At 47.1% G+C, this 26,330-nt stretch overlaps 1 protein-coding gene across 2 annotated transcripts in view; it reads left to right on the top strand.

Moving 5' to 3' along the window:
- Window positions 1–26,330, top strand: part of DUS2 (dihydrouridine synthase 2) — a 164,944-nt gene that overhangs the window by 109,038 nt on the left and 29,576 nt on the right. For both annotated transcript variants that reach the window (XM_030204304.1, XM_030204305.1), the window contains exons 11-12: window positions 1,795–1,963; window positions 6,305–6,426. In XM_030204304.1, coding sequence (XP_030060164.1) covers window positions 1,795–1,963; window positions 6,305–6,426 — 291 coding nt within the window. The remainder of the gene's footprint in view (window positions 1–1,794; window positions 1,964–6,304; window positions 6,427–26,330) is intronic.

Genomic DNA, 26,330 nt, shown 5'->3' with positions numbered 1-26,330 from the left:
TCTAGTTTCTGTTTGTCTGTGTCTCTTGCTTAGTGGCTGCTCTGCAGCTTTCAGTCCTGTCTCTTGTCTGTCAATATCTGTACCCTGTTTTAGTGGCTGCTCTGCAGCTTTCAGTCCTGTCTCTTGTCTGTCAGTATTTGTACCCTGTTTCAGTGGCTGCGTGGCAGCTTTCAGTTCCTGTCCTTTAGCTTGTCCATTTCCTGCTTTGTGTAGTATTGTCTGTCTGTGAGTCCTAGCCCAGTTTCCTGCCTTGCTGCCCATGTATATTCCTTTCCCCTCTGACCCTCAGTCCCTTTTCAGCCTAGTTGGTATCCAGTGCCTGCCCTGTCCAGTAAGTCCTGCCGGCCGCCTGCACCCAGGGGCTCAACTCCGGGGGAAGGGCGGTCAAGCGCAGGTGAAGTCTAGCTGTTTCTGTCAGAGTTCTGCCTTGTCTCTGGTGTGGGGTGGTTTTGCCTGCCACTGCTGCTCCACGGCAGTGGCCCAAGGGCTCACAAACCTAGTTTCTGCCTTGAAAGCGTGACAGCAGCTCATTATAGAATTACCCCCTCTATAACAAATTAAAGTGCTGTTCTTCATGTATTGAGCCAACAATGGTCAGCATGTTTTTAAGCTTTGACCATTTAGGGCATGCCCAGGCACTGGCAGTGAATATCTGGGGCTATCCAGGCATGTGATGGCCTCCAGCTGTTACGCAGGTCTGGCTAAATATAAGGGAAAGTTGTTTTGTGTTTCTCTCCCCCCCCCCCCCCCCCCAATTCAGAATTCCCCCTCCTGGACCTCCCCAACATGACAAGTCCCCCTCCCCCAAACAAGCTCTGATCGCTCCTCCCGAATTCCCACAACCAGATCTGATTCCTCCTCCCACCTGACAACCCCCAACCCCCCCCAAAAAAAAAATAATTTCTGATCTCCCTACTGACACCCCCACCCCCACCCCACCCTACCCTTGGCCTACCTGACCATCCCTGGTGGTCCAGTGGGTAATCAGGACTAGAGTGAACCCTACTTGCTCTGACTGTAAAGTGCTGGCTGGAGCAGCCAGAGGCAGGAGCATGGAGTTTGTGCCTGCTCTGATGATCCATTGGGCCACTACGGATAGCCAGGTAGGCCCGTGGGTAGGGGGGATTGAAACTTGTTGGATGGGGAACTTTTCATATTGGAGAGGTCAGGAGGAGGGATCAGAATTGGAAGGGGTTGGGCTTGTCATGTTGTGAAGTTCGGGAGAGGGCAAGCAGGTGTGAAAGATGTAGGCTGCTACCCACAAGCTAAACAAATGCTGGCCAATACTCACCAGCACCCACATAGCTAATCAATCAAAGTTAGGGCAACCTTTTGTGCAGTCCTATTTGGTTGCTTTTCTATGTGTGCACTGGCAATTAATATTTTGCCTGCACCTGCATAACTCCCCAACTCCAGCTACTCCCCAACTCCATATACAGAGCACCTCTCTCCTGCCTGGATTTGAGATGGCTGTTAGTGCCGATATTCAGTGGCACTGCCTGGTTAAATGACACTGAATATCAGTGGTCAGCCCACTGAGCCCAATTTAAGCAGGCAGGTGCCCCATCTTCCCACTTAAATCACTTTGAAATTGATCTCTTAGTTTGCATTACACTGCTGTCGTACAAAGAGAAATCACTTTCGCAAACTCTGATGATAGGATCCCATTTACTGCATCTCTTTGCAAATCTGTTCCTGCTCTGCTTCTCTTCAATTTGGTCAGATTAGTATATTTAAGTGAGGTTCATACATTTGACTGCAGTACAATATAATAAGGAAACTATTTATTTTCAGTGGGGGATCTTATGACTTCATCAAAGAGTATCCTGACATTGAATCCTTCCGAAAGACAACAACTGCTTCATCTGTCATGGTGGCACGTGCTGCGATGTGGAACCCATCCATTTTCAGCAAAGATGGCATTGTGCCCTTGGAGGAAGTTATGCGAGAATATATTAAATACGTATGTCTTTGGAGATTTGTTTTTTTCTTTATATACAGTATTGATAGCTTTATGCATTATACACGTGATACTGATTACTATGAAATACAGTGATTATTTTAAAAAGAGACATTCATTGTCGTGTGTGCTGCAGACTAAGGGGCATATTTGTGAAAGAGAAAAATGTCCAAAAAGTGTCGTAAAGCAGCATTTGGACAAATTTCTTCTCAGAACATCCAAATTGGTATTTTGAAACCTATGTTACAGACGTTTATCAATGCAATTCTTCCATAGTGTGTCCAAATCAAAAGGGGGCATGTCAGGGTGGGGGGGGGGGAAGTGTCTACAGCAGTGTCCTCTAGGGTGCCCCAATACTCTCTTGGGATGTTGGGTGGCCAGTCTGTGAGAATGCTGGCTCCTTTTATATCCCAATGACTTTATTTTGTACAGTTTTTACTTGGATGGGTTTTTTTTGTTTGTTTTTTTAAATGGCCCCAAAAAAAGGTAAGACGTTTTGCTGTTTCGAAAATGGTTATATTCCTATTCGGATTTGGGATGTTTAGCGCAAAACATCCAAAGTCCAACTTAGAAGTCATATCAAAAATGCCCCTCCACATATTATAGCAATGATTTTCTCAAATTATATGAATTAACCCAATCAAAATTTTTTTTTAAAATACATTCAGTACTCTAATCCTATTAGGGTACTGGGTTGAAAATTCTGGTGGCAATAAAACAAAGATTTTACCTGGTTAAATGAATGCTTACATAGAAAAAAGGTTTTAAAAGCTCCCTTCTTCATGAATGCGACTGGAAATGTGCGTTGTAGATTGATAGTGTGTGTACTTCGTTGCAGCAGAAGTGGGTGTGATTAATGTGGGCTTAAGAAATACACATAGGATTTCATTTTGAAATCCTGCACACCCTTTCAGGTTTCAGTGTGGGTGCAAAGTAGACATACTATTTTTTGCCTGCAATGTAACCCTTGATCTGAATTTTCATAGGGAAACTCCACAGGAAAGGATGGTTTGATTATTGTCTTATCAGTGGCTGCTTAGTTCACACTATCAGCCTCATTTTAGAAATGAGGTCAGGGCGTCTCAAATTTCACTGGTATTTTAGGACAGAATCTGCTGACATAATGGCTGTTCTTAAATACAGGAGAAAGGGACATTTATGCACTGTGTGCGTGTAGCATACATATCCATTTTAGAAAAAAAAGGTTAAAAGTTTCTTGGGTTGAAAACCAGCACATAAATGTGTATACCAATGCCCGTAGTATGGGAAATAAGGTTCACTGCTAGCCTTCCCCCACCTATTTCCATATACCCATACATGCAGGGATTACCTGGTCTCCCAGGCAGCAAACCTTTCACAGCAGCAATATAGAAAGGCATTTTAATGAAAAGAAAAGAGTACTATTCCCTGCAGATAAATGCACATGCCAAGCAGTGGTGACAACCAAGGAGAAGACAAAATATTCCAGAATCCTCTGTGGTTACAAAGCTGTATTCCACTGTCCAGAAGGAAATCACATTGAACTGAAAGGGCCATATTTCGGCTTAATAAGTTTGTTTTAGGGGTCTGTGTGTTTCTGATGTTATGGTGGCTGATCATTTCACATTTAGTGATCATTGGGTGGTGTGGTTCAATTTTAAAACACTTGCAGAGATTCAAAATCGAAGGTCCTAGACTTCAAAAGAGCTAAGTTTGTCAAGATGGTGGAATACTTCAAGGAGGAGTTAGCTTGATGGGAACATCTGTGGTAAGTAGAAAAGCAGTGGGCTAAATTGAAAGGAGCTATTTAAGGGGAACAAACCTTTTTATTAAAAAAGTAAATAAAAGGAAAATAAGACTGCTTCTGATTCAAAAGTAGTAGTTGAAAAAAAAAAGGAAAAGAGATTAGGGTGAAGGGGAGCAATACATAGAAGCTGATAAGGACAAAGCAGAATTGCTTAACTGATATTTCCATTACCATCATCAAAGGATCAGTCCAGACTAATGGGTTGTGCCCATCTTCCAGCAGGTGGAGATAGAGAACACTAACGAGCTGTGCCATACAGGCACCTGTGCATTAGAACTCAGCCAGTATTCTCTATCTCCAGCAGGCGGATAGACATTCCCTGTGCAGCTCTGTGACTCCTTAGGGTTGAGATAGTGCTGTGCTTCAGGTGTAAACTTAGTGGTGCTAGGTCCTCCCTGCTCCCCCATTACCACTTCTCTGCCTCTGCAGTTCCCTAGCTAAATTTATCCTGCCTCTTAAAAAAAAAAAAATCAAAAACGCTTTACCTTAGCATTTCTCTTTGAGAATTAGCTTTGGTGTGGGAAGTTATAGGACTTTACAGTGCCTTTGAAGCAAATGGGCTGGCAGAGACTATCTACAAAAACTGTGAGTACTAGAGCATGTGTTGAGATATATTATTGAAAACTTTAATAAGTAATACAATTAAAAAAAAGAAAGAAAGTGTATGGGGACAGATTCTTAGACCTCAGTATGAATACTTTGGAAGAATGATGAGAGAGAGAGAAGATATGATAGAGTAATTTAAATATCTCTGTGGCATAAATGCATAGGAGGCAGCTCTCAACTGAAAGGAAACTGAATAAAAGGGTATAAAATGAAGTTAAAAGGGGATAAACTTCTGCGTAATCTAAGGGTGATGGATACGTGGAATGACCTTCTGGTGGACGTGCTGGAGATGAGAATCGTATCTGAATTCAAGAAAGTTTGAGACAAGCACATGGGATCTCTTAGGAAGAGGAATGAATGGGCAGACTGGATAGGCCATATGGCTTTTATTTGGCATCATTTTCTTTGTTTCTATTTTTCTCTGTTTATCTTAGCTGTTTATATTATATATATATTATATTATGTTTATTGCATTTGTATCCCACATTTTCCCACCTCTTTGCAGGTGGCTTACAATACATCATGGATAGTGGAAATGAGGAGAGGTTAAACATTTGGAGTTACAGAAGTGTTTGGGTTGAATGGTAATGGAATACATAAAAGTAAGAAACATAAAGCATTAATTTACATTCATGGTGAAAGTGGGAGTTTCACATGACTCGATCTTTGTGATAAGTCTCATCGAAGAGATGGGTCTTTAGCAGTTTCCGGAAGTTGGTCAGTTCATAGACCGCTTTCAGGTTACGTGTTAATGCGTTCCAGAGCTGTGCGCTCATATAAGAAAAAGTTGATGCGTGCATTAATTTGTACTTTAGACCTTTACAGTTGGGGAAATGAAGATTAAGGAATGTGCGAGAAGATTTTTTAGCGTTCCTGGATGATAGGTCTGTCAAGTCTGACATGTAGGCTGGGGCATCGCCATGGATGATTTTATGTACCATGGTACATACGTTGAACGTGATGCGTTCTTTGAGTGGGAGCCAGTGTGTAACTTCTCTCGTAGGGGTTTTGCACTCTCGTATTTTGATTTGCCAAATATGAGTCTGGCTGCCGTGTTCTGGGCTGTTTGGAGTTTTTTGAGTATTTGCTCTTTGCAGCCAGTGTAGAGTGAGTTGCAGTAGTCTAGGAGGTGACTGTATTATCAGTGTGACTATTTGGGGGCACAAAAATCACAAGGGTGATTAATGGGGCAGTCTCCCCTTAATCCATCTAGTGGAGTGCTGCTCATTCGGAGCAATTTGCAAAAACTTAAATGTGTTTGTTAGCAGGTATAAGTCCTGACATCGGTCTGTTAGGATATCGACGTTTATTCCCCTTCTGAAATAAGGAATAAATGTGTATCTTCTAGGCACACCCTAGTCCCACCCAAAACATACCCAGACCACATCCCCTTGCTATTTGTGCGCGCTTGGGTTTTTGATGTGCATATCCCAACTTTATAAAATGGAAACTTAGAAGTTTATGCAATCTGAATAGCCCTTTTAAAGACTGCCTATGTGTATTAATGATCGGGGAATGAATGCTAGAGTCAGAATTTAAAAATGTTGACTCTGCTGTGTAGGTCAGTAAACACACTCATACTTTAATGCATTTTGAATGGTATTTTTAAACAACAGACTGTGAAAATTCTACAAGGATATAAAAACTTTTGGAAGACACTTAACCAGAAAAGGGATGATTGCATTGACTAAGTTCAGGTTTTCTGACTAATCTTCGTAGACAGCCAACATGTTGAGCCATACAAGGTTTTAATTCAGGGCCTAGATGCTTTTTTTCTACTGTGGGCCTTAGTGTAACCAATAATTATTCTGCTATTAGAAAAGTTTGTACGAACAGATAATGGAACTTTTCAGAATTGCCACCTTTGACTTCCATATTTGGTATTTTGTCATGATAGAAAAATACATGTGGTATAGCTGCTTTATTTTGCTCTTTGCCTCTATTTTTTGTAGGCAGTCAAATTTGACAATCACTACACAAACACAAAATATTGTTTGTGTCAGATGTTAAGAGAGCAATTGGAAACTCCACTGGGAAAGAAGCTGCATGCTGCTCAATCGACTTTAGAAATCTGGTAAGCTTTGTATGCATCAAAGCAGGTATTTTATTATGATATTGGGTCTTTCTGCTGTTCTGTATCTGTGTTTTTCTAGTAACCTCAGAGCAACAATGTCAGCAAAACCCCTCCCCATTGTTTGAAAGAAGGGACATGCTGACATCATGAACTGCTCTGCAAACGCAGCTCAAAATGATGCTTCCAGCCACAGTAGTGTAGTATCTTCAGTTCACTAGCTTCATGAATATAAAACTCTATGTCCTACAAAGAGAGCACTCTTACACCTCCTTGGGCATCCCAAGGTCTATCATGGATCTCTTTGCTAGACCTTTCAAGCACCACAGAAATATCCAAACTATCTTGCATTTCATCCAAATCTTGGGACACTCCATCTTGATAACTTTGCTGTTGTTCTAGACATTCTTAGGGGTAGGCAAATAAAAAAAATATGACTAACAGTCAAAGCAGTTTCTAAAAACTTCATATTCTCCCTCAAAAACTGCTGGTATAAATCTCTTGGAGTAGAATTTCTGATTGAGGGAAATTCAGCAGTCTCAAATTAATTGTCTCATCATATTTTCAAAGTTCTCAAGTTCCTTAAAAACCAGCATTTTATCTTGAATCATAAAGGCCTTAACAGTCTTAAGTTTCCACCATTCAGATTTGAAAGCATGCATGCAGTAGCCTGTATCTGAGTAGTCAACAAAGTCTCACAATGCTATACCTTAGCTACATTCTAAGACAATGTTGTAACAAAAAAAGCACACACTGGTGCAAAGATGCCAGTAAGTTAACAACATAAGAGTACCCATACTGGGTCAGATCTGTGGTCCATCTAGCCCAGTATCCTGCTTCCAGCAATGGCCAATCCATGTCACAAGTACCAGGCAGAAACCCAAATAGTGGCCACATTCCATGCAACTGATCCCAGGGCAAGCAGTGGCTTCCCCAATGTCTATCTCAATAGCAGACTATGGACGTTTCCTCCAGAAACATGTCTAAAACTTTTCTAATATGATAACTGCTGTGACCACATATTCCGACAACGAGTTATAGAGCTTAACTATTCTTTGAGTGAAAAACTATGTCCTATTTCTTTTAAAAGTATTTTCATGTAATTTTATTGAGTGTCCTCTGGTCTTTGTACTTTTTGAAAGAATGAAAAATCTCTCACCGACTGAGTCACAATCACCTCTGGGTGAGTCTCCTGCTCTCCAATTATCCCCAATGATTTCTAGGTTACTGGAGCCACATCCCAGTGGTCCCACAGTTCCCAGAAAGCACTCACAGATCCAACACACAAACCACCAGGATTCTTTATCAGTCCAGACAGAGAGTCAATAAACTAAATATTGTTTATTGTCTTTTTAAAAATTGAACAGTGGAACAAGATAGTGCAGTCAGCAAACAATAAAAGGTAACTGAAATATGGACCAATTATAACTCTAACTATAATTCTCCGAGGACAAGTAGGCTGCTTGTTCTCACTGATGGGGTGACGTCCACGGCAGCCCCTCCAATCGGAATCTTCACTAGCAAAGTCCTTTGCTAGCCCTCGCGCGCCGATGCGCACTGCGCATGCGCGGCCGTCTTCCCGCCCAAAACCGGCTTGAGCCGGCCAGTCTTCTTTTCTCTGCGCTCGGGACGGTTGTGTTTCCGTTTCGTGCCCCGAAAAAGTCGACCTCGCGCGTCGTTTTCGACTCGTTTCGCTTCAAAAGTGTTGGAAAAAACCTCTTTTGGCTTTTTCCCTTCCTCTAGCCGCCCTCAGGCCTGTAGTCTGTGTTCCCTTTTACAGAAGCGGACTCAGGTAGCGAGGTTGGCCCAGTGGAACTTTTTGTTCTCGGGCTCTTCGTCGGCATCGGCACCGGGGGTATCGAGTGCATCGACGTCTGCAGCGTCCAGACCTTCATCCTCGGCGGCCAGTGCATCGAGGCATCGATCCTCTGCATCGGCGCCGAGACATCGGGTGACTGCATCGACGTCGGTGGTACCGAGACCTCGTCTGCTGATGTCGTCGGACGGTGGTGCTTCGTCTGGAGTGCAGGTGAGGGCTGTCCACTCCCCTGCTGGTGGCGGTGAGCCTTCGGGTGGGTCTCCCCCTACCCTGAGGTCTCCTGCGGTACAGCCCCCCCGAGATCGACCCTCTTCGGTCTCGGCCCCGAGGAAGAGACGGCTGGATTCTACGTCCTCGTCGGTGCCGGGAAGCGCCGGTGACGTGCTTCGCAAAAAATCTAAGAAGCATCGACACCGGTCCCCTTCCCGTGTCGGCACCGAGAGCTCTGGGTCGCCGAGGGAGTCGGCACCCAGCAGGCATCGGCACCGAGAGGACCGCTCACCCTCTGTTCAAGAGGTGTCGATGCGCTCCACTCTGGACAGCCCGGAACAGCCTCCACGCCCGGAACAGGTTCTGACGTCGACGCCTGCATCGACTTCCATGCCTTTTTCTGCAGCCGCTCTGAACGAGAGCCTCCGGGCCGTTCTTCCAGAGATTCTGGGAGAGCTGTTGCGCCCTACCCCTCCGGTACCGGTGGTGCTTGCGCCTCCGGTGCCGTCGAGCGTGGCGCCGGCTGGTCCATCGGCCGAGGTGAGGTCACCGGCGTCGGTGCGGCATGCGGTACCGACTGCCGTCGCCTCCCAGGAGGACTCCCCGACTACGTCGGCGGAGGGAGCTTCGCCGATGCGGGCGAGGGAGTCTACCTCTCGACGCCCCCATCGTGGACGTGGCTCCACGGAGTCGAGTCGGGCGCGGTTGCAGACACAGGTTCGTGAACTTGTGTCTGACACCGAGGGTGAGGCCTCGTGGGAGGAAGAGGAAGACATCAGGTATTTCTCTGACGAGGAGTCTGAAGGTCTTCCCTCTGATCCCACTCCCTCTCCTGAAAGGCAGCTTTCTCCTCCTGAGAGTCTGTCTTTCGCTTCCTTTGTCCGGGAGATGTCTACGGCCATCCCCTTCCCGGTGGTTGTGGAGGACGAGCCCAGGGCTGAAATGTTTGAGCTCCTGGACTATCCTTCTCCACCTAAGGAAGCGTCCACAGTACCCATGCACCATGTCCTTAAGAAGACATTGCTGGTGAACTGGACAAAACCTCTAACTAATCCCCACATTCCCAAGAAGATCGAGTCCCAGTACCGGATCCATGGGGACCCAGAGCTGATGCGCACCCAGTTGCCTCATGACTCTGGAGTTGTGGATTTGGCCCTAAAGAAGGCTAAGAGTTCTAGGGAGCATGCTTCGGCGCCCCCGGGCAAAGACTCTAGAACCTTAGATTCCTTTGGGAGGAAGGCCTACCATTCTTCTATGCTTGTGGCCAAGATTCAGTTCTACCAGCTCTACACGAGCATACATATGCGGAACAATGTGCGGCAGTTGGCGGGCTTGGTGGATGCGCTCCCCCCTGAGCAAGCCAAGCCTTTTCAGGAGGTGGTCAGGCAGCTGAAGGCGTGCAGAAAATTCCTGGCCAGAGGGGTGTATGACACCTTTGATGTTGCGTCCAGGGCCGCTGCTCAAGGTGTGGTGATGTGCAGGCTCTCATGGCTGCGTGCCTCCGACCTGGAGAACAGACTCCAGCAGCGGATTGCGGACTCGCCTTGCCGTGCGGACAATATTTTTGGAGAGAAGGTCGAACAGGTGGTAGAGCATCTCCACCAGCGGGATACCGCATTCGACAAGTTCTCCCGCCGGCAGCCTTCAGCATCTACCTCTACAGGTAGAAGATTTTTCGGGGGAAGGAAGACTGGTCCCTACTCTTCTGGCAAGCGTAGGTACAATCCTCCTTCTCAACAGCCTGTGGCCCAGGCTAAGCCCCAGCGCGCTCGCTCTCGTCAGCAGCGTGCAACTCAGCAAGGCCCCTCGGCTCCCCAGCAAAAGCAAGGGACGGGCTTTTGACTGGCTCCAGCAGAGCATAGCCGACATCCAAGTGTCAGTGCCGGGCGACCTGCCAGTCGGGGGGAGGTTGAAAGCTTTTCACCAAAGGTGGCCTCTCATAACCTCCGATCAGTGGGTTCTGCAAATAGTCCGGCAAGGATACACCCTCAATTTGGCCTCCAAACCTCCAAATTGTCCACCGGGAGCTCAGTCTTACAGCTTCCAGCACAAGCAGGTACTTGCAGAGGAACTCTCCGCCCTTCTCAGCGCCAATGCGGTCGAGCCCGTGCCATCCGGGCAGGAAGGGCTGGGATTCTATTCCAGGTACTTCCTTGTGGAAAAGAAAACAGGGGGGATGCGTCCCATCCTAGACCTAAGGGCCCTGAACAAATATCTCGTAAAAGAAAAGTTCAGGATGCTTTCCCTGGGCACCCTTCTTCCCATGATTCAGGAAAACGATTGGCTATGCTCTCTGGACTTGAAGGACGCCTATACGCACATCCCGATACTGCCAGCTCACAGACAGTATCTGCGATTTCAGCTGGGCACACATCACTTCCAGTACTGTGTGCTACCCTTTGGACTCGCCTCTGCGCCCAGGGTGTTCACAAAGTGCCTGGCTGTAGTAGCAGCGGCACTTCGCAGACTGGGGGTACACGTGTTCCCATATCTCGACGATTGGCTGGTGAAGAACACATCCGAGGCAGGAGCCCTGCAGTCCATGCAGATGACTATTCGCCTCCTGGAGCTACTGGGGTTTGTGATAAATTACCCAAAGTCCCATCTTCTCCCAGTGCAGAAACTCGAGTTCATAGGAGCTCTGCTGGATTCTCAGACAGTTCGCGCCTACCTCCCAGAGGCGAGGGCCAGCAACTTGTTGTCCCTCGTCTCGCGGGTACGAGCGTCACAGCAGATCACAGCTCGGCAGATGTTGAGATTGCTGGGCCACATGGCCTCCACAGTTCATGTGACTCCCATGGCCCGCCTTCACATGAGATCTGCTCAATGGACCCTAGCTTCCCAGTGGTTTCAGGCTGCTGGGGATCTAGAAGACGTGATCCACCTGTCCACGAGTTTTCTCAAATCCCTGTATTGGTGAACGATTTGGTCCAATTTGACTCTGGGACGTCCTTTCCAAATTCCTCAGCCACAAAAAGTGCTGACCACGGATGCGTCTCTCCTGGGCTGGGGAGCTCATGTCGATGGGCTTCACACCCAAGGAAGCTGGTCCCTCCAGGAACGCGATCTGCAGATCAATCTTCTGGAGCTGCGAGCGATCTGGAACGCTCTGAAGGCTTTCAGAGATCGGCTGTCCCGCCAAATTATCCAAATTCAGACAGACAACCAGGTTGCCATGTATTACATCAACAAGCAGGGGGGCACCGGATCTCGCCCCCTGTGTCAGGAAGCCGTCAGCATGTGGCTCTGGGCTCGCCGTCACGGCATGGTGCTCCAAGCCACATACCTGGCAGGCGTAAACAACAGTCTGGCCGACAGGTTGAGCAGGATTATGCAACCTCACGAGTGGTCGCTCAATTCTCGTGTAGTGCGACAGATCTTCCAGGTGTGGGGCACCCCCTTGGTGGATCTCTTCGCATCTCGAGCCAACCACAAAGTCCCTCAGTTCTGTTCCAGGCTTCAGGCCCATGGCAGACTGGCATCGGATGCCTTCCTCCTGGACTGGGGGGAGGGTCTGCTGTATGCTTATCCTCCCATACCTCTGGTGGGGAAGACTTTGTTGAAACTCAAGCAAGACCGAGGCACCATGATTCTGATTGCTCCTTTTTGGCCGCGTCAGATCTGGTTCCCTCTTCTTCTGGAGTTGTCCTCCGAAGAACCGTGGAGATTGGAGTGTTTTCCGACCCTCATCACACAGGACGAAGGGGCGCTTCTGCATCCCAGCCTCCGGTCCCTGGCTCTCACGGCCTGGATGTTGAGAGCGTAGATTTTGCCTCTTTGGGTCTGTCAGAGGGTGTCTCCCGTATCTTGCTTGCTTCCAGGAAAGATTCCACTAAGAGGAGTTATTTCTTTCTGTGGAGGAGGTTTGCCGTCTGGTGTGACAGCAAGGCCCTGTTTTTAATCTACCCCTCTATAGACCCCCGTGGGATCCTTCCACACGGAGGTGTACAGAGGGTCTGTTCTTCTACGATCTTGTGGACCGCCTCCATGAATTCCAGTGACACCCTTTCCCATGGGTATCGCTGTTGGGGAGGCATCAGAAGGCGCAGTTCAAATCTAATTCCCATGACCACAGCTTTCTGTCTATTTGGATCTAAGTGAATCTCTGGCCATTTATGTTCCCACATTACATCTAGAAAAGAGCTATAAAACAGCTTCAGTGAAGAAAGCTTTTCCCTGTGGGTGTTTTGTTGTAGGACAGGTAGAAGATAAAGACTAAGTTGAAATAAAGACAGAAATAATTTAGTTATAGAAATATTCTTTAATTCTTACCAAGTCAGGTTGCAATCAAATACATTCAGCAGGCAGGTTCTGGGACCAACTGGCCAGAGCTTCGCCGTCAAGAAAGCGTAGGGGAATCTTCCAAAAATCTGTCTAATTCTCATCTCTTTTATAGTCTTTGGTCCCAATACAAGTCTATGGAGAGGGATTTTTTTCTCTAATATTACTTAATCTGTGAGTCATGACCTCCGGTCAGGTGCCCACCTGCCCCTCCTCCCAAAGATTGCTTAATAATTTCAACTTTTACACTTTCACTTCCTCTTTTCTGATCTTATGACAGAGATCATGTGTTTTTATATCTCATGATACCAGGAGCCATTTTCTCAAATACATTCTCCATCTTAAGAACCTAACTTTTATCATTTGTATCTCTAATTTCCTCATCTTAAGTGTTACACTCAATTTGAAAGTTGTACCAGGTTTCATTAAGACTCACCAAGCAGCTCTGCTTTTGCAAGCTCTCTGCTATAAGGCCATCAGTAGGTTATTGGGCCTAGTTAGTACTTTTCAGCTGTTCCAAGCTGTGTAGCTTGGCCCACCACCATTCCAGTGGATAGGTCTCAAGCTAGAACACATATTAACAGCCCTAGATCCTCGCTCTTGTCCTACACAGACCCTGCTTGAATACCTTCTGCACTTGTCTGAGTCGGGTCTTAAGACCAACTCTGTAAGGGTTCACCTTAGTGCAATCAGTGCATACCATTACCGTGTGGAAGGTAAGCCGATCTCAGGACAGCCTTTAGTTGTTCGCTTCATGAGAGGTTTGCTTTTGTCAAAGCCCCCTGTCAAGCCTCCTACAGTGTCATGGGATCTCAATGTCGTTCCCACCCAGCTGATGAAACCTCCTTTTGAGCCACTGAACTCCTGCCATCTGAAGTACTTGACCTGGAAGGTCATTTTCTTGGTGGCAGTTACTTCAGCTCGTAGAGTCAGTGAGCTTCAGGCCCTGGTAGCCCAGGCCCCTTACACCAAATTTCATCATAACAGAGTAGTCCTCCGCACTCACCCTAAGTTTCTGCCAAAGGTTGTGTTGGAGTTCCATCTAAACCAGTCAATTGTCTTGCCAACATTCTTTCCCCGTCCTCATTCCTGCCCTGCTGAACGTCAGCTGCACACATTGGACTGCAAGAGAGCATTGGCCTTCTATTTGGAGCGGACACAGCCCAACAGACAGTCCGCCCAATTGTTTGTTTCTTTTGATCCCAATAGGAGGGGAGTGGCTGTAGGAAAACGCACCATATCCAATAGGCTAGCAGATTGCATTTCCTTCACTTACGCCCAGGCTGGGCTGGCTCTTGAGGGTCATGTCACGGCTCATAATGTTAGAGCCATGGCAGCGTCGGTAGTCCCACTTGAAGTCAGCCACTATTGAAGAGATTTGCAAAGCTGCGACGTGGTCTTCTGTCCACACATTCACATCCCATTACTGCCTGCAGCAGGATACCCGACGAGACAGTCGGTTCGGGCAGTCAGTTCTTCAGAACCTGTTTGGGCTTTAGGATCCAACTCCACCCCCCGAGGGCCCTGTTTGTTCTGTTCCAGGCTGCACTCTCAGTTAGTTGGTAAATTTTTCAGGTCAATCTCAGTTATGTCCTCACCGTTGCGAGGCCCAATTGACCATGTTTGTTGTTTTGAGTGAGCCTGGGGGCTAGGGATACCCCATCAGTGAGAACAAGCAGCCTGCTTGTCCTCGGAGAAAGCGAATGCTACATACCTGTAGAAGGTATTCTCCGAGGACAGCAGGCTGATTGTTCTCACAAAACCCGCCCGCCTCCCCTTTGGAGTTGTGTCTTCCCTGGTCTTTGTCTTGCTACATATGAGACTGGCCGGCTCAAGCCGGTTTCGGGCGGGAAGACGGCCGCGCATGCGCGGTGCGCATCGGCGCGCGAGGGCTAGCAAAGGACTTTGCTAGTGAAGATTCCAATTGGAGGGGCTGCCGTGGACGTCACCCCATCAGTGAGAACAATCAGCCTGCTGTCCTCGGAGAATACCTTCTACAGGTATGTAGCATTCGCTTTCACCAAGACATATCATTCACCAAGCTTCAGCAAAGAGATCTGTCTTTCTTTTCTCCCGGGCTAAGCCTGAAGCAACAGCCAGCAACAACTGCTGGGTAATTTCAAACTCCAGGGCAATCAGAGCCCAGTCAACAAGTTTTAAAAATATACTGCTCACAGAACTGTAGATTCACTTCTTCAGTAAGTGAAACTAAAAGGGGGCATGCATTTTTCTATAACAGCTTTAACATAAAACATGCACCACCTGCTGGCCAAACTAGAGAAATGCACTTCAAGAGTTAAAAAAAAGGCAATTTTATAGGTTTAAAACACAATGTTCTGTCACAAGCCCCTATGTCATAGTCATGAAGTAAAAATGAGTTCAAACTAGGGCTGCATATTTAGCGCATTATTAACACGTTAACACTTTGACACAATTAACACATTAAGCTCCTGCTCCTTTTCTCTCATCTCTCGCTGTCTCCTTTTTCTCCTTCTCCCGTAGTATGGCATACTCCTTCCAGCATTTCCCTGCACTCCTGCAGCCACTCCCCACCCTTTCGGTCTGCATCTCTATCTCTCTTTCCCTATTTCTCCTGGCACCTCCTTTCACTTGTCCCCGCACTTCAGCTGCTCCCTGTCCTCTGCATACTCACTTTCCTTCCCCCTCTCCTTCATGGCACTCAGAACTTGCATTGAATGCTGCAGTGAAAGCAGACTGCTTCTCACCTAGCCTAAAGCCTCTCTCTCTAGCATCCCGCCTCCTCTGTCAGAACTTCCTGTTTCAGGCAGGACGATACAGTGAGAGGATTCGGACCGGGTGAGAAGCAGCCTGCTTTCACTGTAGCATTCAAGGCAAGTTCTGAGGGAGAGGGAGGAGGAGAGTGAGAAGGAGCATGCAGAAAAGAGAGGGCTGGTAGAGAACAGGGAGAGGTAAGAAGAGGTGCCGGGAGAAAGAGGAAAAGAGAGAGAGATATGGAAGGGGGGTTGATTAGAGGGACAGATGCTGGAAATGGAAGATGGAAGAATCAAAGAAGGGAAATAGTGCCTATAGTACGGAGGGGAGGAAAAAGATAAGAGAAAAATGGTAATCATGGATGGAGGGCAGGGAAAATAGGAGGAGATGGTGCCCATGGAGGGGGAGGGGAGAAGAGAGATGGCAGGAGATGGTGCACATGGAGGGAGAGGGAATGGAAGAGAGAAAGGAAAAGATGGTGCCTATGGAACAGAAGGGAAGGAGAGAAAGGAAGAGATGGTGCCCATGGAGTGGGGGGAGAGAAAGGGGAGAAAGAAGGGAGGAGATTGTGCCTATGGAACAAAAGGGAAGAGAAGAAAAGAAAGGAAGAGATGGTTCCAGTGGTGTAGCAAGGGCAGGGCGGTGGGGGTGGTCCGCCCCGGGTGTCATCGGGTGGGGGGGTGCTCCGCTCCCGCTGCTCCGCCTTTAAAAAAATTTTTCCGAAGCGCCGGAGAGTGGCAGGCAGTGCGCCTCGCGTCTGCCCTGCTAGTAAAGAAGATCTCGCTGACCGTCGTCGTCCTTCCCTGAGTCCCGCCCGCCCTCGCGGTAATAGGAAGTTGCCTCAGAGGGGGCGGGACTCAATTTGGGAAGGGCGACGTCAGCGAGATCTTCTTTACTAGCAGCAGGGCAGACATGAGGCGCGCTGCCTGCCACTCTCCGACGCTTCGAAAAAAAAATGTTAAAGGCAGGACAGGGTAGGAGCAGCAGGAGAACGGATTTCGGGGGGGGGGGACTCAGAGGGGAGAAGGGGATTGGGGAGGGGAGGGGTGGGGGCGCTCAGAGGGGTACTTAAAGGGGATTAGGGAGGGTGGGAGAGAATCAAGGAGGGGAGAAGGGGATTGGGGAGGGGTGGGGGACCTCAGAGGGGTGCTTAAAGGGGATTAGGGAGGGTGGGGGAGCTCAGAGAGGGGAGAAGGGGATTGGGGAAGGGTGGGGGAGCTCAGAGGGGTGCTTAAAGGGGGTTATGGAGGGTAGGGGTGCTTAATGGGGGTTAGGGAGGGTGGGGAGCTCAGAGAGGGGAGAAGGGGATTGGGGAAGGGTGGGGGAGCTCAGAGGGGTGCTTAAAGGGGATTAGGGAGGGTGGGAGCTCAGAGAGGGGAGAAGGGGATTGGGGTGGGGGAGGGGTGGGGGGGAGCTCAGAGGGGTGCTTAAAGGGGATTAGGGAGGGTGGGGGAGCTCAGAGGGGTGCTCAGAGAGGGGAGAAGGGGATTGGGGGAGGGTGGGGGTGCTCTGAGGGGGGAGGGGAGTGCTCAGATGGGAGAAGGGGTCTGAAGCTGGAACTGGGGTCTGACATGGGGGCAGGAGGGAAAATGGGTCCATGCCTGGGGCAGGTGGGAGAATGGGTCTGGGGCTGAAAGGGGGGGATGCAAGGCATGTGGTGGATGAAGGGGACTGGAACTGGGGGCTGAAAAGAGGGGGCAGAGAGAGAGGGGAAAGATCCTGGATGGAAGGGGGGCACATGAGGGAGGGCAGACCCTGGACCGATGGGAGAGGGAGGGCAGAGGGATTGAAGCGGCAGAGAGAAAGGGCAGATGGTGGGTGGAAGGGGAGAGAGAAAGAGGGCAGACTGGGGCAAATGGTGGATGGAAGGGGCAGAGATAGAGGGCAGATGTTGATGGAAGGGGGAGAGAGAGATGGCAGACTGGGGCAGATGGTGCATGGAAGGGGCAGAAGTGGATGGAAGGGGCAGAGAGAAAGGGCAGACACTGGATGGCAGAGAGAGAGAGCGAAGACAGATGCTGGATAGAAGGAAGACAGTGAAAAGATGAGGAAAGCAGAAACCAGAGACAACGAACTGTAAATATATATTTTAATTTTTTTGCTTTAGGATAAAGTAGTATTGTAGCTGTGTTAATAAATGTTTATAATAGAACATGTAAATAAGGTAATCTTTTTATTGGACTAATTTTAATACATTTTACTTTCGGAGAACAAAACCCCCTTCCTCAGGTCAGGATGAAACAGGCTCGGAAATCAGGAGACGAAAGACAAATTTGGTTCCAAAGGCAGGACAGCTTTATTGCTAGCAATTGAACAGCACTGAGTAATCTCGGGATACTGCTCCCCGAGCGTCACCTGACACCCGTTCTTATACACTCTTATCAGTAGTCATGCGCAGTTACAGACAGAGGATCTTACACAGAACCCAGGAAACGAAACTTATCTTTGGCTTTGCACACAACCCTCTATTCCCAACACTGGCCTCTAGTCTATTCACAGTTATTTGGCATTGCATATACCATATAAGGCAATATACTGATAAGCAGTACAAGTTCCAGCTGGTTTCTGCAAAATCTAACTTCTAGTATAAACTGCAGCGAAACAGTAACTTATTTCAGTGTTCCAGCACATTTACACAATACAGCCTCTATGCAGGGATCACGAGACTGGGCTGGCAGAGCCAGCTGCCCTAAATTGCTGACTACTACAATTTGTTATCTAGCTGCTGGTTAACAAATACATGCTACTAGTAAAAGTCTAAACTGCACAGGTTCTAGTCTTAGTCTAGGCTTATTATATGTAAGGCACAAAAGGTCCAGAGCATTAATAAGGTATGGCTAAAAGGCCAAAAGCAGAGTTAGAGTCCATCAGTAGGCACAAAACATGAGGTTGTTCTGGTGGTCAGTAGTATTCATAGTATTCGAATAGTATCCGGCGTTCCACCCCTTCATTCCCCCCTTTTGATACTTGAACATCCATCTGGTGGAAAGTATCACTTCCATGAACCCTGAAAAAGGAAAGAAAGGACAAGGATAGTTAGAGAGGGAGGCAACAAGCGAGCCCTAAGCCCTTGCGCAGCCGTTGGTTGCTTCGCCGGGGTTGAGACGGAGGGCCCCTAGTGGAATCCCCCCCCCTTTGTATCCGGTCTTATGCTGACACAAGGGTACTGGCCCCTTAAGTGACTCAGGAGGTGAAAGGTGCACGTCAGCCACAAGGTGCTTCATCGTCAGCTTCATCAGACTGGGGAATGGGGGAGTACATCTGGAGAGCCATAAGTTGGGCAGCAGCACGGCGGTCAGCGATGCTTTCCATGGTGGAGTGGAGACACCTGAAAACTAAGGGGAGAGACAAAGGTATTAATAAGCAGGACAACAAGAACAGGCCACCCATGACGAAGATACTCTTGAGGCTCTCAGAGGTCGGTAGCCAGTTGGTTAAAGAGGGATCGGTTAGCTCTCTCCACTGTTCCACTGCTCTGGGGTCTCCATGCACAATGTAAGGCGATAGGGTCCATCCGGCCTGTGTGGGCCCTGCAGTGCATTACAGCTACCTTCTTCGGTTTCCATACTGGAATGCACAGTGGCCATTACCTCTTCACAGTCGTGGAGTGGTGGTTCAGGGGCCGGGAGGAGGGTGGCAGGATTGAGGTTGGTCGTGTTCAGGATCCGCACCTCCGGATTTTCGCACAGGAGGGCTTGGTATTTGACCAATCGGGAGTTGGTCATCCATCTGGGTCCGTGGCTCTCGAGTAGGCCGCGGATGGTGTGGGGTTTAGTCACAAAAAGTGTTTGGCCAAACGTGAGTTTATTGGCCTCGTGTATCAGCAGACAGGCCGCCGCAACGCTTCGGAGACAGCCCGGCCATCCTCGTGCCACGTTGTCCATTCCCTTGGAGAGATATGCTACAGGGCGTTGCCAGGTGCCGACCAGTTGGGTGAGGACTCCAAGTGCCAATCCCTTCTTTTCGTCGATGAACAAGTGGAACGGCTTAGTCACATCTGGCAGTCCGAGCGCTGGTGGGGCCGCAAGGGCATCCTTAAGGTCCTGAAGGGCTTTCAGTTCGCTTTTCTCCCACCGGAGATCTTGGCCCTCGAGTTCAGGCCCCTTCAGTTTGGCATACAAACTGTGGGTCAGGATAGCAAAATTGATGATCCAAATGCGGCAATATCCAGCGGCTCCGAGGAGTGCCCGCAATTCCTTCTTATTCGCAGGGGTGGGTTGGTTGCGGATAGCTTGGGTACGGGGTGTACCGAACCTCCGGGTTCCTTCTCGGAGGCGAAATCCCGGGTACGCAACTTCGATGTCGCATATCTGTGCCTTCTGTCGGCGGGCTCGGTACCCTAGGGCTTCCAGGGTTGTCAAGAGGTGAAGGGTAGCTTCTGCACAGTCCGTGTACGTTTCCCGGGCCACCAACAGGTCATCCATGTATTGGACGACCGGCCCATACTCGTCCTGATACGTCTTCAGGTCCTGAGCGAGTTGGTCACCGAAGAGGGTAGGTGAGTTCTTGAACCCCTGGGGAAGCCGGGTCCATGTGAGTTGCTGTTTATTTCCAGTCTGTAAGTCTTCCCACGTGAAGGCAAACAACTTTTGGCTGTCGACAGCAAGAGGGATGGAAAAGAAGGCGTCCTTCAAATCAATGACACTGTACCACTTGGTCTGGGATGGCACTTGGGCTAGGATGGAGTATGGGTTTGGTACGAGGGCAACTATGTAGGCTACCTGGTTGTTGACTTTCCTTAAGTCTTGGACGGGCCTGTACTCGGGGGTTCCTGACTTCTGGTAAATTTCAAGACTCCCTGTTGGGGGAGTTTCTGTAAATGCGGGGGTTTCTTCAGGGAGATGGATGAGGAGTAGGTTCAGGAGGGTAGGGTTCTTGACAGGCTTTCTTGGCTGCCTCGTCCGCACGTCGGTTGCCCCGGGCTATGGAATCTGTCTTCCCTGTGTGGGCCCTACAGTGCATCACAGCGACTTTTCTTGGCTTCCACACAGCTTCAAGCAGGTGACAGATTTCAGGGGCATTTGCAGCCCGCTGTCAAGAACCTTCAGGTGAACACTACACAATCAACAGGTCACCAACGTACTGGACACCCGGTCCATATTTGATCTGGCACATCATCAGATCTCTGGCGGGTTGCTATGTCGAGCTGCATAGGGTATACTGTGTGTGGGACTGGATGAACTTTAGGATCTTGTGTTCGCAACATGAGACAATACATGCGATCTTGAAACAATATCATACAGGAAACAATCAGTGGCTTCAGAGGCGTTACTGATGATGCCTATACCAAGTAAGCAAAAAGAAATCATTACAATTGAGAATGTATAACAATATTCCTATATGGACCACCAGTTCAAATGCTGGCCTAGAGTTTAGCAGTCTATCTAACAAAATGAGTTCAACCAAAATCCCCTTCCAGCATTGGTGCAACCTTAACAGAGTTGTTTTTCAGTGGCTTCAGAGGCGTTACTGATGATGCCTATACCAAGTAAGCAAAAAGAAATCATTACAATTGAGAATGTATAACAATATTCCTATATGGACCACCAGTTCAAATGCTGGCCTAGAGTTTAGCAGTCTATCTAACAAAATGAGTTCAACCAAAATCCCCTTCCAGCATTGGTGCAACCTTAACAGAGTTGTTTTGGGATATAAAGGTTACAATTCTAGAAAGTTCATTGCAGTAATAGGCAACAACCCGGAGAACAGAGGAGAATGCGGTGGCCAGGTCTGTTTCAGGAATGGTGGACAGCAGGCCTTAACACAGACTGGTGCCATCAGGGATCACAGTCAAATGATGTCACGTCCTGCCTGCCAACTAAGGTGAGAGGACAATTTGATGAACCTGAAAAACAAGAAAGAGGACTCCAAACGATACAGGGCCTCTATGTAGGCCTCAGGGCATAAATGATAATAATTCACTCAATATCTGGTCAAACCCTTAACAAAATGCCATTAGCTTACTTCTATACTCAAATTTCATGCTTCTTTTGATAGGTAATACAGAATAAAATGAATTGCTATTCTGTGGCCTATCCCCAAACAGTATAGTCCTGTTGAAACACTCCCACATATATCCACTTCCACAACCCTTCTATCTGACTTACAAGTGTACTTTCATAGCACATAATCATGTACTCCTGCCATGTGGTTATTCACACTATTCACACAACTTGCACATTGGCAGTATATCTTTTACAAGCTTCAAACATCTCAGTAACCTGTCAATGACTGGGAACTTGCTTCCATCTTCTTCACAATGTGATGCCCTATGATTTAAAACTTACATTTAGATCTTTATCATGGTACACCTCACCTCTCTGGACAACCTGGTTTAAGCGTCCAGCTAAAATCATGAGACATATGATTTATGGAGAAAAGTTAGAACAAGGATGATGTCAGCACGTAGGCAGGTGCCTAGAAATGTTCTATAGCAGCACAAAGCATTCTCATTCAAGGTACATTAACAACTTCTTAATCTGAACATTCAGCTAAATTCCTTTACCCTGGAGGGGGCAATATCTCTGGAGTCACAATTGCCCAAGGTAAAGTAACACAGATATATTTATCACAAGCATGATGAATTAAACACATTAAGTAGTTTAATAGACAAACGGTTCTTTGCATAAATCACATTATTAAAACAAAAGTCTGTAATTGTGAGTCTTATCTATCTGCCCTAGTCTAGACCGCAAGCTCCTCTGGGCAGGGACTGTCTTCTTTTTTTTTTTTTTTTTTTTTTTCCTTTCTTTCTTTCCCAAAGCAACTTGTGCATGTAATACACACAAAGATCAGCAGAGGGAGCAAGTCATCAATAAAAGAAAGAAGAGTGACGTCATAAGCAAACAACTGAACACTGAAAATCCACATGAAACCTTATCTCTCTGAAATCTCAATTACCTGGGGTACAGAACATACACGTGGGATATTTCACCAGACAAACATTTATTGTACAAATCCTACTGATGTAGGTACAGAGAATAGGCAAGAAATAGTCTGCAAGTCTCATGAATAACTTAGGAATTTGCATCCCTCCTCTGCAGTGGAGGAAAACAAACTTAGTGCAATACAATTAAGCAGCTGTGATTTGCACTGCCTACGAGACTCATAAGGTTTGCATAAAAGGCAACTGCTCATGGCTACAGGCAGCTGATATGTCCCTGAAGAAAAGCACAAACTGGACCCCTTTTTTTTTTTTTTTTTTTTTTTCCCGAATGCAGGGTTTGTTTAAACTGAATGTATCTGTGCAGAAGTGGGGAGGAAACAAGCTGCAACAAGCTCTCTCGGTAACTTTGACATAAGCTACAAATCTGAGTTTTAAAATCCAATGTTTTAGCGTTTGGGGTGTGGGATACCTTCTGTAGTTTTCTTTACATTCTTTAGGGACTATGGTCAGTAAATGAACACGATACCATAAATCTCACAGTAAATTACAACAGATGCACCGTGCTTTGAACCCAAGTGCAGCATGGAGCTATAAGAATACAAATATTAAATCTAATGTAATAAAAGAGAAACAAAGTGAGGCAACCCAGGCAGTTGCCTAGAAGGGCACTGGGATAGCACAAAATCCTGGTATACAAGGTATATAAAATTTGTAATAACTATACAATCCAAAACTCAGCTAAATAATTCCTATTTATTTATTTTAAACCTCAGAAAATGCCGTCATGCACCTTTCAGTAAATCACAAAGTTGAAAGTTAACATAGCGTGACAAAAACAGCTGGAGGAAAATCAAGGCTGCATTCCTGAAGGGAGGCTTTACATTTAACCTCCGTAATACTATACCCATAAGACTTAAAGAAAAGCATGAATTGTCATACCCTTTTTAACAACCAGATTCAAGAAAGATAAACAACATTATCCCCAGCAACGAAATCCTGGCGCTGCCCATACAAAGCTTGCACCGTCTGCTGTAGAATACATAGTTCTCCTGTTTCAGAGAAACAAAATCTTATCTCTCTATGTAAAAAAAACAACACGTCAAAACGTCATGACGTCGAGGGCGGAGCTATAACACTCGAGGGCCGAAATGCGAGGCAAACGCGAACCCCAAACAAGTAACGCAAGTAGCTCCGAGGGACGGAGGGAGGGGGCCCCTTGCTAGCGTCCGTTTCATTGCACTCAGAAACGGGCATTCTTTTTTTTTCTAGTATCTTATAATAACTTCTAACATGATGCAACGGTTAAGTTCAAAGGCTCATATCACTCTGTTAACATGCACCCGGAGTAATTATTTCCTCGAGCCCACTCCCACCACCGGCTGTGGTCTTATGAGTGGGTCCCAAACCCTGGACTGCTTTTACGCTATAGCAGCCTAAGACAACAAAAAACCTGCACTCCTCAGCTGCTGAACAGTTTATCTGGTTCTCAAGCACGTTATGTAAACACATTCCATTCTACAGCTCATGCAGCTGGTGTACACAAGGTCATAGAATCTGCAGTTCAGAGACGCCTGAGAATCTACATTTTCATACGCCACAAGAAACCTTCCCGTTCGCCGCTCGGTTTCGTCGTCGGAGCCTAGTGAGTTTCGGGACCTAGTCGTATACCAATAGTCCGTATTAGTCACTGGCTAAAAGAGGGTGATCACGCCTCTTCTTCGGTCCTTACTGGGCCGGTCACTACGTAGAGTATACTCGCCTGTCCGCCGGGGTCGCAGGCCGCGCCGTCGTACGCTTCTCCCTGAAATAGAAAAAGGTGTCTTGCCGGAACCTCACAGCCCCACTGCCAGCCAGCCAGTGTCGGCCAGTCCTCCGTCCGGGTGGACACTGAACTCAGTGGTGGCCACTTACCGCCCGGTTCGGAGGAGCTGACCTCCCTGGCACAACCGTGCAGTGGGGGAGGGGAAAGAATATAATCCATTTCCCTTTTGTACTCCTGGCTGGGCTCGCCAATGAAACAGGCTCGGAAATCAGGAGACGAAAGACAAATTTGGTTCCAAAGGCAGGACAGCTTTATTGCTAGCAATTGAACAGCACTGAGTAATCTCGGGATACTGCTCCCCGAGCGTCACCTGACACCCGTTCTTATACACTCTTATCAGTAGTCATGCGCAGTTACAGACAGAGGATCTTACACAGAACCCAGGAAACGAAACTTATCTTTGGCTTTGCACACAACCCTCTATTCCCAACACTGGCCTCTAGTCTATTCACAGTTATTTGGCATTGCATATACCATATAAGGCAATATACTGATAAGCAGTACAAGTTCCAGCTGGTTTCTGCAAAATCTAACTTCTAGTATAAACTGCAGCGAAACAGTAACTTATTTCAGTGTTCCAGCACATTTACACAATACAGCCTCTATGCAGGGATCACGAGACTGGGCTGGCAGAGCCAGCTGCCCTAAATTGCTGACTACTACAATTTGTTATCTAGCTGCTGGTTAACAAATACATGCTACTAGTAAAAGTCTAAACTGCACAGGTTCTAGTCTTAGTCTAGGCTTATTATATGTAAGGCACAAAAGGTCCAGAGCATTAATAAGGTATGGCTAAAAGGCCAAAAGCAGAGTTAGAGTCCATCAGTAGGCACAAAACATGAGGTTGTTCTGGTGGTCAGTAGTATTCATAGTATTCGAATAGTATCCGGCGTTCCACCCCTTCAAGGATAGGACACTGTAACAGTACTATACTGAATTGACCTGAGGAAGGACATTTTGGCCTCTGAAAGCTAAATGTATTAGTCCAATAAAATGATATTATTTGTTTTATTTCTATTTGTTAATTTGTAAAGTGGTGATTGGTATTTGTTAGTTTTTTTCAAATTTACATCTGCTGTCTTTATATTACATCTGCTGTATTTATAGAGGACATTTTCTGTTTCTGTGGTGTTGCATTGTATGCAGAGTGTGGCATCTTGGGGGTTCAGTTTAATTTTTGTCTAAATAGAAAGTTTATGATTACTTATTCTATAATGGATTAGGGTGTATCTATTTGTGAAAAAGACATGGCTTTCGGTTGGCATTGACTGTGCAGGATCGACGATCTGTACTAATCTGTCTGTTTTCGTTTTACAATAGGTGAATTGATGTTCTAGTGCTCACTGTAGTGTTTAAGATGCTTTTCTTTTCCTTGTGTGACTCGTACAAATTACTGCTTATGGTATGGTAGAATTGCTCTATAGGTCCTGAGTGTTTTGTATTCTCGGTATGCCTAGTACTGGATTTCGGGGGGGGGGGGGGGGTGTTAAAAAATGACCGGCCCCGGGTGTCAACTACCCTAGCTACGCCACTGGATGGTTCCCATGGAGGGGTGGAGGAAGAGAGCAGATGGAAAATAGATTTGAGAAGGAGGAAGAAAAATGAAAGAAAGTTAAATATGAAAAATGGCTATAGGGTAGGAAATGAAGAAGAAAGGAGAAGAGAAAAGAAATAGTGAACAGACAAGAAAGCCTTGGAAACAGAATTCGGCACACAGGGAAGCAGAACCATAGACGGGGAATGAGATGACTTTAAAAATAAAATCAGCAGACAGCAAAGGTTAAAAAAATGTATTTTATTTTTAGTTTAGTAATGTAAATTCTCAAAACTGACATTTCCATATCATCAAGCTGATCAATCCATAGACTGGTGGGTTGTGTCCATCTACCAGCAGGTGGAGATAGAGAGCAAACTTTTGCCTCCCTATATGTGCTGCCGGAAACTCCCCAGTATGTTCTCTATCTCAGCAGGTGGTGGTCACACACAGCAGCAGCTCTGGCTAGGCCTCCAAGCCTAATCCTTAGGTTTTGTTGAGGCCTGGGGTTGAGGGCTCTTTTGAGCAAGTGCAAACCTGGTGGTGCCAGGTCCCTCCTTTTCTCCCCCCTCCCGCTGGCTCCGTTAAAAAAAAAAAAAAAAAAATTTTTAACGTCCTTAAA

Source organism: Microcaecilia unicolor, chromosome 5, assembly GCF_901765095.1.
Source record: "Microcaecilia unicolor chromosome 5, aMicUni1.1, whole genome shotgun sequence".
Lineage (NCBI taxonomy): Eukaryota > Metazoa > Chordata > Amphibia > Gymnophiona > Siphonopidae > Microcaecilia > Microcaecilia unicolor.
This window is presented reverse-complemented; position numbering and strand designations above follow the sequence as displayed.